This window comes from Rhipicephalus microplus, chromosome 2, assembly GCF_043290135.1.
Source record: "Rhipicephalus microplus isolate Deutch F79 chromosome 2, USDA_Rmic, whole genome shotgun sequence".
Taxonomy (NCBI): Eukaryota; Metazoa; Arthropoda; class Arachnida; order Ixodida; family Ixodidae; genus Rhipicephalus; species Rhipicephalus microplus.
The window spans coordinates 235,952,372-235,966,555 of record NC_134701.1 but is presented as its reverse complement, the minus strand read 5'-3'; the positions used below and the strand labels follow the sequence as shown (position 1 = coordinate 235,966,555).

General features: G+C 48.4%; 1 protein-coding gene across 1 annotated transcript; it reads left to right on the top strand.

The window, feature by feature from the left end:
- The first annotated feature begins 391 nt into the window (after positions 1–391).
- On the top strand, positions 392–13,860 carry LOC119170258 (mitochondrial 2-oxodicarboxylate carrier). Its single transcript, XM_037421375.2, has 2 exons — positions 392–468; positions 12,586–13,860. The coding sequence occupies exon 2, from the start codon at positions 12,626–12,628 to the stop codon at positions 13,547–13,549; it is 924 nt and encodes a 307-aa protein (XP_037277272.2). The 5' UTR covers positions 392–468; positions 12,586–12,625; the 3' UTR covers positions 13,550–13,860.
- Positions 13,861–14,184: the final 324 nt, after the last annotated feature.

Below are 14,184 nucleotides of genomic sequence, written 5' to 3'. Positions count from 1 at the left end.
GACTTGATACGCTTTCCTATTTATTCCTGGCCAACATCCCTTCGTAATAATGCTTCTTCATGCCTTCATTTTTCGGTATGCCAGCTGTGTGTGTGTGTGTGTGTGTGTGTGTGTGTGTGTGTGTGTGTGTGTGTGTGTGTGTGTGTGTGTGTGTGTGTGTGTGTGTGTGTGTGTGTGTGTGTGTGTGTGTGTGTGTGTGTGTGTGTGTGTGTGTGTGTGTGTGTGTGTGTGTGTGTGTGTGTGTGTTTTCACACCCGCACCGACACGTGTGCGGGTGCGAATAATACTGGCAACTGTAGGCGTTGCCTGCGGGCTGCGACTGCTCGAGCAGACGACGGAAATTCGATGGCCTCTCAGTGGGGCCACGTGACATCCGGAAAAGCTGCGGAGCGCGCCATCCCCAGCGCCTCCGTTTATCCGGGGCGCCGCGAGTGGCGAGCGGACTTGCGTGGCTTCCACATTAAGCTGGTGAGTGAGTGTCCGCGTTCTGCCATTACGAAACCAAAGGCTAGCTCTAGTGCTCGGTCAAGCATCGCTACCCACTCAGCGCACTCAGCGTATACGATCGAGCAGATACCGAAATTCGGAGAGACGTTGTTAGCAGCGCGGTATTTCGCTACGAGCCGCCGCAGCGCGGGGCGTTTTCCCGTCTGACGCTTGTCGCGCAGGGTTCCCCTGTACACGTGCTAGCGCCAAAAGCGCACAGTGAAGCGTCTATTTTGAGGCTAATTGGCACTGAGGACGTGACCTTGGGTGCTTGGTTGACAGGCAGGTGGCACGGGGCTTGTCTGACTTGCTGACTCGCGAAATTTCATCGTAGCTGCAATCCGGAGTCTTTAGTTAGTAGGCGAGTGTGTTATATTCACCTTTGCTGCCAACGCGCGCCGGCCTTTCGTGTCGCGTTGTGACTGGGGAAAGGAGAGTGCTTATGTGGAGCGTGTTTGTTTACAACTGACGCCGGCGGCACCTGCTCGCCTTGACTGTGACGCACCCACTGCTTTAGTTGCTGCGTTATTTTTCGCGTGGCGCTCTCTAAATCCTTGACTCCGAGGCATACCGCCTCATCAAAGCGCGGCTCGTTTTCCAAGATGGCTGGAATTTCAATAGCAAACAAACACTTCATCTTCAGTGTCTGCGACAGGCTTCAGCGATGGTTGTTTTTTGTCAACCCACGGAGTCGTAGACGAAACATGGCGTGAAATCGCTATTAACCTTTCCTATGAGGATACTAAGCGACCACAAAAATCAATGACGTACCTTTACGATCGTCAGGCACTGATATAACTGCGTGTTACGCCTCTTGCGCCGTATACGTTCTGCCACAGCTGTAGCTGTGCGTCATTTTACCTGGCGTGGTGGCTCAGCTCTCGTCCTGCACCCGAACTTGAGGTTACGGGTTTGATTCCAGGTTTGTGCAAACGCATCGAAGTGCGGTTGGAATGAAAAGAAAGTTATCATCCTCCAAAATTTATTATGTGCCTGTCTGATAAATCCTAAGCGGATTTGCAGGTGATCTGATATCACCCGCCACGGTGGTCTAGTGAAAATGGCACTCTGCTGCTGATCTGAAGGTCGCGGGATGGAATTACGACCGCATATCGGTGAAATGCCAGAGGCACGTGCCAGAGGCTATGGGATTTAGGTGCACGTAAAGACTATCAGATGATCCTAATTTGCGCAGCTGTCTATTATGGTGTACCTCATAATCACAATCATATCATGGTTGTGGGACGTAAAACCCGAAGAATTCCCATTATAGCTGATCTGATACGTAAGTACTTATGGCACAAAATTTTATTTAATTATTCTGAGCTTGTGTTTTCATTTGTGTGCATGGTTGCTGCCAGGCATTATAGAAAATAGATACATGGTTGGAACGGAGCAGGGCGGCTACCAAACAGCACTACAAATAGGGCACGTGCTCTGGGCTCTTCACTTTTGATGTACATCCTTACAACTTTTGTTAATGAAAGTTTAGATCGTGATCATCTTTCCGTACAAGAGCGCTTTTATTTTTATATAACCTAACCTAATTATGGTCAGCGGAAACGTCAATCTCCGGTGTTACTGTGCCACACCTTTGCATCCGGTGCATTTATAAGTGAACTTAGTCACTGTTAACTTACTTTGGTTGTGCCTAAAAACATCTGTATGTTGGAACCGCACCCTGTATGCTAATTTATGTCGAAGGCGTTGCAACAACTCAACTTGTAGAATGCATTTGCGCTGTTGGAAACAAAGGTCATAACTCGCTCTCAGTTTTTTATTAACATAGCTAAATCTGACTCATGCGAAAATTCTCGCCTGTGGTAGTTTTCCTTTGACACGAATCAGTGTAATTGTTGTCGGAAAGTATACCTTCCGCAATGTTGGCTTAATATTACTTGTAATATTTTGTCATATCGATACTCATTGACCTTCAAGCTTGCTCTAATGACATCGCGTGACCGATTCATTGAACCTCGGTCTTCCCAGCGTTGCGCCGTCTCGCCGACCTGACAGTTCACCTCGGCCTGATAGCCCCCGTGTACGTACTCAATGAGCCACTCCGTGTTTCTCGACTGCGCGGTAATGACACTTGTAGGGCGCGCGATAAGCGCTAATCTGCAGCTGGAAACACTCGTTATATAGCGATAAGGTCGCCTTCACTGCCGAGGCCGCAGCGGCACTCTTAACCGTGCGAATACGAGCATCGCAGGCGCCGCATTCACGTTGATCTTGTCTACCACGTCCCTTCGCTTGTATAATATAGGGAACGGAACGCCGTTGATCATGCACGTGAACATAACCGGATCAGAGAGAGAGAGAAATAATTAAAAGGAAGAGACAGGGAGGTTAACCTAGACGAACTGGTTTGCTACACTGTACGGGGGTGGGGAAAAGAATCGGAAAGAGGATAGCTATAGAGAGATATAAAATAAATTAGAAAAAAAAACACATGCACACACATTCAGGGAGTTCCAATCACAGCCGTTTGGACAGGCCGGTTGAACGCAAGAAGCGCATGAGTGCCTTCACAGCCTTCTGCGACATAAAGTCCTGTCGGCAGCGCAGGAGTCTTTCTTCCGAAAGAGGCTGGTTGTCTAGTTCATCCAGTGCACTGCAGAGTGACTGTCTCTGCGAGCAGTAGTATTGTGGTCATTCACACAGAATGTTCCAAGATGTTTTATCACTGCCACAATGGTCGCAGGCAGCAGTGTCAGCCATTCCTATGCGGAACGCGTATACGCATTGGTAAATGCGACGCCCAACCATAATCTGCACAGCATAGTAGCGTCTCGTCGGCGTGATTCCGGAGGAATTCGAAGACTGAGAGTTGAGTCTAAAGTACCTAACCGTGCATGGAAGAAATGTGACTCGTTCCATTGTGACGTGGTGTGCTTGCGAGCAAGCATGCGGAGTTTCCGTGCAGCGTCAGTTCTGGAAAGCGGAATTGATATTTCATCGCTTTCAGTATGGGCAGAACGGGCAGCTCGATCGGCCCGTTCATTGCCAATTATTCCACAATGACTTGGCAGCCATTGAAAGGCTATTTCATGTCCTTCCTCAATGAATTGGCGAGTCTTTTCTGCAATCTCAAATACCAACTGTTCGTACGGGCCGTGGCGTAAAGGGGATAGATAGAAGGGGTTGCAGTGCCGCCTTTGAGTCACTGAAAACTGTCCATTTTTGTGGCTGTTGATCGCTGATAAATTTCAATGCGGCACGAAGAGCTGTGAGCTCTGCTCCCGTTGATGTCGTAAAGTGGGAGGTCTTGAATTTTCTTGTCGTGTCTATTATCGGTATAACAAATGATGCCGTTGAACTCTTCTGTAAAACAGAGCCGTCGGTGTATACGTGTATACAGCCTTGATACGTCTCGTATAACAAGAGCAGAGCAAGCTGTCTAAGAGCAGGTGACGACATATCTGCTTTTTCTTGATGCCAGGTATAGTTAGCCTGATATTAGCCTGAGTCAGGCACCAGGGAGGAGTCAAAGGCCTGGCGGTGGGTGTGAAGCATGTTGGCGAAGAATCGCGGTATGGGGTGACCGTTTGGCAAAATGACGAACGTGGTCTGTCTGCTGGTAAAGAGGCTATAGGTGGTGGCAGGGTGTCCGAGCAATATGCCTTTTATGTGTCCGGAGTGCCTCAACGTCGATATGTGTCGTGATGAGGTGGTCACCGGCGATAGCTATAGTAGCCATTGTTGACGCACTACGAAGCAAGCCGAGGCAAATCCGGAGTGCCTGGGACTGAACACTCTGTAGCGTTCGAAGGCTTGTTTTGCTTACATTGGTCAATGCCGGTAAACTATACCGCAGGAAACCGAGAAAAAGTACTCTGTACAGCTGTAGCATTGCACTGGGAGACATTCCCCAAGTCTTCCCTGCAAAGAACTTCAGTATATTACAGATGTCCATTAACCGTTTCTTCATGTACGAAACGGGATCGCTCCATGCATGATAGATTCCTGTCAATTATGACGCCCAAAAACTTGTGCGATCGAACGTATGGTACAGTTTGACCATTGATGCTTATAGTGTACTTATCCATAGGCTTTCGTGTAAAAGCTACGAGGGCGCATTTCTCGGAAGAAATTTCCAAGCCTCGATTTCGGAGGTACAGTAATGTTTTAGTGGCAGCTTTTTGAATTCTTCCTCGTAACTGTAGGCGTGTTACAGCCGATGCCCAAATACAGATGTCATCTGCGTACATACATTGATAGCCTGACCGTGCTTGGCAGATGCTCAGTGAGAGCAATTAACGTAAGATTGAACAGCACAGGGCTGAGTACGCCACCCTGGGGACGCCTCGGTGGCTGTAATGTGGAGAGGTTGGACCGTCTTCAGTGCTCACAAAGAAGGATCGCATTGACGAATAACTACGTATCCAGCGATACATCCGACCACCTGCTCCTATATCTTCAAGAGCGGTGAGAACAGCTTCATGCGTAACGTTGTCATACGCCCCTTTGACGTCTAGGAACAAAGATGCGCAGAGACGCTTACGGCCTTTCTCGTGTTGGACATAAGTGACCAGGTCCACTACGTTGTCAATCGATGCTCGACCACGCCGAAATCCTGCCATGGCATCTGGGTAGATGTTGTTACACTCTAAGAACCACTCCAGGCGTCCTAGGATCATCCTCTCCATAACTTTGCCTACACAACTGGCCAATGCGATCGGACGATGAGAGGTCCGACGGTGACTTGCCTGGCTTCAGAAGTCGAACTAGGCGACTTGTCTTCCAGCTTGTCGAGAGCGTTTCGTCTTGCCAGGATTTGTTGTACAACTCCAAAGGGAGGATTCTCGCGCGTTCAACCAGATGACACAAGGCCCTATAAGAAATTCTATCGGGCCCTGGTGCCGACGTGCGTCCACACAAAGCTAGTGCTGCTATGAGCTCCACGATGGAAAAAAGCATATCCATGCGGGAATCCAGTGTTTGTGGACAGTTAGTCGAGGGCAATAGGCTATTGGGCACTGCGAGTGGCCCAGATACTCTGGCACAGAAGTCTTCTGCCACGTCAGTGCTGCGTCTCTGTTCAAAAAGTGCGAGAGCCCTGAATGGAGACCACTGAGTGGGTTTTGTGCGGAGACCTCGTACCGTCTTCCACAATTGGGATAAAGGTTTTCGTGGGTCAAGTGACTCACAAAAAGCAGTCCAACGTTGTGACTCGAGTTTATTTATCCGGCGCTGAATCTTCTTTTGTATACGTCGAGCAATCCGTAAGTCTTCTATTGCCTCCGTGCGTCGGTATCTTCGTTCAGCACGCCGTCGGATTGCTCGAAGTCGTTCTAGCTCGATGTCAAATTCTGTTACTTTGGGAGAACAGGTGAGGGTACACGTAGTATCGTGTATTGTGCTTTTAATTATCTCCTCTATGTCGAGGGTTATGTTTGCTTCACATTGCTCTTCCATGCGAGACTGGAATTTCAACCAGTCCACTTTCTGAACACTGTCGCGTATCTTAGCATGGGACAATCCTTCGATTTTGACGCAAATGGGAATGTGGTCACTTCCATGCGTTTCTATGTCTGGAAACCACTCAGCATGCCTGACGAGGCCTCGTGAGACAAAGGCCAGGTCAAGGCAACTGCTATACCTTGAACCACGTAGGAACGTTGGACTGCCATCATTTAGCAAGAAAAGTTGGTTGTCGGAGGCGAAGGACACCAACTTTCTCCCTTTAACATTGGTCTTCGAACTTCCCCAGATTGTATGATGGGCGTTGAAGTCGCCAATTATAATGCATGGGTGAGAAGTTGCTGACAGGATACCTTGTAGTCTTGTATGGTCTAAACGCCTTGACGGAGAGAGGTAGGCACCCACAACCGTGATGGTAAGTCTCCTTTTCACTGTTATACTTATTATATTGATTGTCGTCGTGGGGTGACACCGGATGATGAATGTAGGTGAGGTCGCGGCGAATAAACATCAGAACTTTGCTATTGTCCACAGTTGTAGACGACATGAATGACTCATAACCAGAAAGTCTGATTTCTTTTTGCAAATTTGGCTCGCAGATGACAATGATGGGGAACTTATTGGTGTACACGAACCGACGGAAATCGGCGATGCGTGACCTCAGTCCCCGGGCATTCCATTGAATAATCGCTGCTTTTCGGACCTCTTCTTTGAAAGACAGTGGCTGGTGAGCCATTATTTACTCAAGCGCTGCGAGTACTGGACTCAAAGCGTCCAGTAATTGCAATGCACTTCTTGCTGACGGTGTGTGCAAGTTGCTTAACAACAAGCGGATGGCGTTAATTAGTGGTCGCAAGAGAGCTATTACTTGCTGATCTGTGTTCCGCAAGTCCTCCATTACAGCAGCTTGCTCCGAAGAAGACGGCTTCTGCTGCGGCTCTTCTGAGCGTTGTGTACGCGTAAGTGGAGGCCACTCTTCTGTAGAGACTGGTCTGCCCCTTTGCTCTTTTACAACGTCGCCCCGCCGCGGTGGTCTAGTGGCTAAGGTACTCGGCTGCTGACCCGCAAGGCGCGGGTTCGAATCCCGGCTGCGGCGGCTGCATTTCCGATGGAGGCGGAAATGTTGTAGGCCCGTGTGCTCAGATTTGGGTGCACGCTAAAGAACCCCAGGTGGTCTAAATTTCCGTAGCCCTCCACTACGGCGTCTCTCATAATCATATAGTGGTTTTGGGACGTTAAACCCCACATATCAATCAATCAATCTTTTACAACGTCTGTGTTTGCCGTGCTGTAAACTGAAGCTGGCGATCTTTCCTGATGCGTCGACTTATCGCCTGAGGTTGGCGCTCTCCGACGTGAAGACCTTCGACGGCGACGTCGTCTTCGCCGGATTTTCTCGGCAGCTTCTTTGTGGGTGGAGCTGTCTCGTACCATTTGCCTCAGAATAGAAAATTCTTTCTTTATGTGCGGACATTCTTTCGAAGAAGCCTTGTGAGCACCCTGACAGTTAGGACACTTCAGTGTGGTAGCGCTACAGTTGTCTTCCGCGTGTGGTTCGGCGCACCGGGGGCACGCTGCGGAGCTCCTGCAAACACCCTTTACATGGCCGATCTTCAGACAATTGAAGCATTGCACGGGTTTAGGAATGAACGGTCGAACTTGTTGACGAAAGTGGCCAACCTTCACGTATGCGGGAAGACAGTCACTTTTGAACGTTACTCTCACACAGCGTGTGTTTCCAAGCCGTCCAACGCTGACAATGACGTTGTCTTGACTCGCTGGTTTTATAAGTATTGGAAGGTCTGCGTTTGGTATTTCCGTGTTAATGTCGTAAATGACTCCTGATGTGGTCACACCATCGGCTGGTATGATGGACCTAACTGCAATGTTTCCCAGTTGTGTTACTTGTTGCAGCGTGCTCAGCGCACTCGGGTGCCACACATCTACAGCCAGGATGTTCCTTCTTGTATTAAGCCGTAGGTCTTTAATCTCGTTCGGCACAGTGTTCTCAAAATAGAGCGAAAGCGCTTGCCTGTTCAGAACACGCAGACTTTCGGTAGCGTTCTTTGGCACAAACAGGATGGAATGGGGCCATCGCTGGGGCGCCGTTTTCACGGTGGCTGTGCTTGACACCGGCGATGGATTGATGATCCGTCGCTTGGCCTTGTGGTGCAGGACAGGTTGAAAGCCGTCGTCTGAGGACTCGTCGCAAGATGCGGAGTACAGCTCAGTGTCATCGCTCTCACTGGATGTGTTTCCTCGCTTCCTCGAGGTAGTGGCCGCGGTCGAACCGGAGTCAGACGTTGCCTCGTGAGGTTGTACATCCATTACCGCAACCTACGGGGCAATACATCCCACAACTGCAGCGAAAAGTCCAGAAAAGCACTAAGACGAGCGAGATGTGTTCTACAAAGAATCACTTCGTCTTCCTTCTCATAACCGGATCAGGTTACTAAAAAAAGTGCCGCTATATCCACGAAGTGAATGATGATGAGTGGGCGATGCTCTGGAGGGAAACCTGGTAAACCATGAATCCTCCTTACATTTTGTCCACTCGATTTTGTTACAACGCTCCCCCTAGCGTACGTCGCCACACTAAATCGAACGATTGCCTTCCACCAATGACACGCGCCATATGTGACAACATTCCTATTTTAGAACATCTCGCACCTTTCATCATCAACTACAAGTACTGCCGTCTATTTTATAACATCTTACATCATTTCATCATCAGCTACAAGTACCGCCATCCAGTGAACACTGCAAGAACTAAACGAGAGGTGGCTACGTACAGGGGATGCACAGCCCACGCCTTAAGAAGCTTCGCCCCTAAAAAATCAAGTAGAAGAATGGTCGAGATGAAAACTCACCGGGTTCCCTATGCCTTCGCTTAAGGCAGCTTGAAGACGGAAGCCATCTCCTTTTTTTTTTCTCAATCTACGGATCCTTCCCCGCCCCTCTACGAAAGCATTTCACACATCACCTGCTTTCGCACCTCACATTTTGCGCATGTTCTTTGAACCGTTCATTTATACAGCGCCCCGTCTGCCCTACATATTGCTTACCACGTGACAGCGAAGTACTGTAAACCACACTGGTAGTGCAGGCAACTAATCAACCTTTGTGCTGCTTTTTTCCAGCCTCGTTGAACGCGGGATCTCCTCTGATTGCAGATATTATGGAATATTGTGTGACAACTTATGAATATAACGCATAAGAGCCATTTTTTATGTGCTCCGGTTGGTGTAACACGTGAATGGTTATTCTGCATGAGCAGTTTTCGGAGCGAGGATTCCGCAACTGAACGCTGTACATGCAAATGGTTTAGCCACTATGTAACATCCGCTCAGACTGGAAGCGAAAACTTGAATGCGTCTGTAAATACAGGACTTGTTTAATGCATTAAACACATATCTACACTTAGAGTTTAGCCCAATTTACTCCCGTATTCACAAACGCTCCTCGACTCGACTTTCACCCTTCACTTGGCAGAGTTGAGCACTGCGCCGCTGCTCGGATGAAAGTGACGCTACGCTACTCAAGAATTGCCGCAGATTATCACTGATATGCAGTGACTTTCCCTGCCTAGAGAGGGCGATCCCATCGGCTTTCTCAAGTGAAGGTGGAGCGTTGAGTGAAGGGGCGTTCTAGAATACGGGGGTTAGATTGCGCTGACGCATGCGGCGAAATTGGCTCATTACCTCGCGCTTCATAGCACCAGCAGGTTTTGTCAGGTCTCGAAACAGTCTTGTGGTGTCAAGAAACTTGATAGCAGTGTGCGTAGGCAGCTCATATATCAATTGAAAACAGTCTTAACACACCTGTGAACTTCAGAAGCATATTTCTGCACCGTATCTTTTCCCTCCTCTAGGAGCACTATGTAAACATCAACGTATACACTGACCGACATTTAACGAGCTCGTTTCGGGCAAACGATGCAGCTCTGCTTTATCTTATCTGGCCAAAAACAAGTCGCTTAGGATTGGTGCAAAGCGAAGATATAATACACGTACCCTTCTTTTGAATGTATGGCTTCCCGTTTCACCGGATGTACGTTGATCATAGATAATAGGCTGAAAGTTCCAAAAATTTACTGTCCGAAATGCGGGAAGAGTTCTGAAACACAAAACATTCATTACAGTCTGTGCACTTTTTGTGCTGTTGCCAGCAGTTCGTCATGTGGTAAGAAATAAAACAAGTCCTTTACGTCAATAGGAAGTGCACAAAGTTGTTTGCCACGTTTAGCGTCTAATAATTTTAACGCATCGCCCGAAGAAAACAGGTCATAAATTTCCGTAGCGCCGTCGTGGTGCACCTAGCGGCCAAGGTACTCGGCTGCTGACCCGCAAGCCGCGGCATCGAATCCCGGCTACGGCTGCTGCATTTTCGGTGGAGGTGAAAATGCTGTAAGCCCGTGTGCTCGAATTTGGGCGCACGCTAAAGAACCCCTGGTAATCGAAATTCCGGAGCCCTCCACACTGCGTCTCATAGCCATATGGTGGTTTTAAGACGTTAAACCCCGCATATCGATTAATAATCAGATGCGATCAATGGAGCCTTTTTTTGTCATGTCGCCGTTACAGATTCTTAAGAAAACGACTTCTTGTTATCCCATTTGCTAACCTAAGGCTGACCTTCTCAGTTAACAATATACTTACCTTTGGTGCTTCGGCACTGGGCTTCAGCCACAGAAATGCCTTTGGTGCCATTCGCAGTTATCTTCATGAAACAAAAGGAGTGTGCCTCTAAATCGCTACTTGTATATGTATTATTATAGCATTAATGAGCAGATTCAAAACATAAATTTTAAATTTGTTGGATACTACTGTAATATTTACTCAAGATATAGAGATTACTGTTTGGTGGGAATGGCGAAAAAAAAACAATTATTGCACTCTTTTTTGTTTTTAAATACGTTCATTCCTCTTTTTGTTAGGAATACGTATTACTTGAGAGGCCCTCAAAATCATATAGCCAATGCTTGGCCAATCCCTCTGAATGGGTAGGAGCCATGACTGAGGCATTATTATCATCATCATTGTCGTCGTTACACACAGCGCAGAGAATCATCTGGTTGCATTCAGAACAGCCGCTATATAGATCCACCTGACCTATATATATTGTGGGCGAACAATAAGGATTTAAAATAATGTGGTGGTGACACACTCTGCAGATGAATCGGTGCCTCCTCCACCACGTCATTATTATAGCCTGCGGAGTGACACGGTTGTACACTAGACTGCGCTTCCGATAAGCGACAGCGCCACCGCAGCGTGACTGAGGAATACATCACCTGCGGTGGCTACAAAACCAAGCTGCGAAGCTTGGTGGAGGATTATTGCTCCTCTACCTCAATGATCGCCCGATGCTGCTGCTATAGTTGAATTAACGGTTGTCACGTTTTCATGTTGGGAACCCTCCTTCATCGACATGGCTTCTCACATTGTATAGTAAGCGTTATTAAAGTCGTTTATTGTCAGTGGTTGAGTTCTCAATATTTCCTTCATGTATCCGCAAACTTCTCACGCTATTCTGTGCCTCAGTGAGTATGTAGTCAAGCGTGATCGTCACCGCCACCATTACCTACATTTTGTTCGTTTCTTCTTCGTACGTGATACTCTGATGCGGACATCTGTGATAGTCGACGCCTTGTAGGAAACAGTATAATGGTTCCAACAAAACAATGCCTTGCCCTGTCGTAAGACTTGACTTACTACTTACTTGACTTACAAAATACTTACTATTTAATCTTCATTCCGCCCGATTGATGCATGAGCAAGTAGAGTGGGTTTGCGCCTCAATGATCCAATGAAACTGAAATGTTATCTCTCTTGCGAGCTATGTGTTGGAAAAGTTCTGCCTTCGAAACGAAGCGCGGGTTTTGAACCAACTGAACTCGAGTGCGACCACTCGGCACGCGCCCTGCACGTGTCCAAAAAGTTGCGAGAGAGCGTTTACGGTTTTTCTCTTGCATATTTGGGGTGATTTCTCTGCGCAATTCAGACATAACACCATTGTCGGAGCAGTATTGTACACCGCGGCACGTTGTGGAGGTCTGGAACCCATCCCGCGATAGCTCTAGCTATCGCAAAGTCTGTGCCTCTTCTACAAAAAAAAAAAGGAGGCGTTGGTAAAGCACCTACCCTGCGATTGAGTTGCACTTTGTTGTTGTTGTACAGCTGTTGTTGTTGTCGTTTTGGTTATACTGGACCCGTGTTTTGAAGAATTTTTTCAAGAAATCGTGTGAAGTTATGTTTAAAACCGCACTATTCTAGCTAGCAGTGCACAATTAGAGATATCATTATTCAAATCAAGGAAGCTTACTAGAACTGTCTCGGGCTTACACCCTTTTGTTGACGAGTGCCAGATAAAATGATAGTTGCGTAAACAATTGTGATTTACATGTTGTGTCTGGTGGCCTATGAATTGCTTAAACTTCACGTATTGGCAGTGTAGTGACGTAACTTGTTGAAAGTGGCTGTGCTGCTGAAGCAGCGCACACGCTACCCTCTCCCGAGAGCGAAGTCATAAGCACATGGTGAAGTTACACACTGTAATCGGTACGGTATCTACAAGTGGGCATGGTCACGTAAATAAACCGTGTACAGTGGCAATAGATCCAGGGGTAACACAGTGCTCATTTTTTTTCCTTTCTGCTTTCGCTTGACTTCGCAGCCGTGTGGCCACAAGAGCTGCCACAGGTACCACCGGCACCATGTCTGAGCGTTCGGGCGTCCGGAAGCTGGCTCGGGAAGCCGCCATCCAGATCGTGTCGGGAGGTTCGGCGGGCTTCGTCGAGATCTGCATGATGCACCCTCTGGACGTGGTCAAGACCCGCTTCCAGGTCCAACACAACCAGCTGCTCGCCGCCGCCGGGGAACACCGCTACACCTCCATCGCCGACTGCTTCCGTCGCATGGTCCGTTCCGAGGGATTCCTGGCCATCTACAAGGGAATCCTGCCGCCCATCCTGGCCGAGACGCCGAAGCGCGCCGTCAAGTTCTTCACCTTCGAACAGTACAAGAAATTGTTCGCGTTCGGTGGACCACAGACGGCCGTGAGCCTGTCTCTGGCCGGACTGTTCGCGGGTCTCACCGAGGCCGTGTTCGTGAATCCGTTTGAAGTGGTGAAAGTGCGACTGCAGACCGACAAGCAGGTCGTCACGAGGCAGCCTAGCACGTTCGCCGTGGCCAGGAGCATCTACCGCGAGGCAGGTTTCGGGCTTCGTGGCCTCAACCTCGGTCTCACGTCGACCATGAGTCGCAACGGACTGTTCAACATGTTCTACTTCGGCTTTTACTTCTCGGTCAAGGACAAACTGCCAAAGATAGACAGCGAGGCGGGCACCTTCGCCATGCGACTCGCCACGGGATTCGTGGCGGGCACGGGCGCTTCCATGATGAACATACCGTTCGACGTGGCCAAGAGCCGCATCCAGGGTCCGCAGCCGGGGCCACCGGGCACGATCAAGTACAGGACTTGCCTGCAGAGCGTGCGCACAGTGTACGTGGAGGAAGGTTTCCTCGCTCTCTACAAAGGCCTCGTGCCCAAAGTCCTTCGGCTTGGTCCCGGCGGTGCCGTAATGTTGGTCGTGTACGAGCACATGCACGAATTCCTCAAGAGAAAGTTTCCTGGCTGATTTTGTCGGGGACACAGTCTAGAGCCGCAAGAAATCGCTCGAAAAAACAACGAAGGCCTGTTTGTTTGCTTCTTGATGCCTCACCTCACACTTCCAACATGTTCACGGCTTTCATACGCCGATTTCGTTTCTCGGAAAGGATTGGCTCGGTGACTCCACTCACAACCCCTTGAGTGGTTTGCAAGTTTCTAAGGGAATGTTATATGAATACGCTTGCGTGAGTGGTCCACAAGACTTTCTAGCAGACGTCAAACACGTTTCGTAGTTAATGTTTTGTGCTTGAGGTAATAAAGCATCATCTTAAGTGTTAATAGGCTCTGGGATAGCTTCATGCCAGAAACAATATTGGTTTCTCCGTGAGTGGTCTTGCGAAAAATAACAAGAGAAAAAAAATGAGCATTCACTATAAAAAAAACATTACAAGAGCTCCTTCAGATGACAAAAAAAGACGAGAGATGACGAGAGCTCCCCAACATGACGAAAAAAAAAAGAGATCGTGGTATCCAAAGCATTTAGTTTATTCTATTCTTGATGGGGCTATCGGATACACAAAAAGTCGACGAAGTTAAAAAGTAGGTATTGTGTGCGTGCCACAACAAAAACTGCAGCATCAGCACTGCGCGGCTTGGTTATCG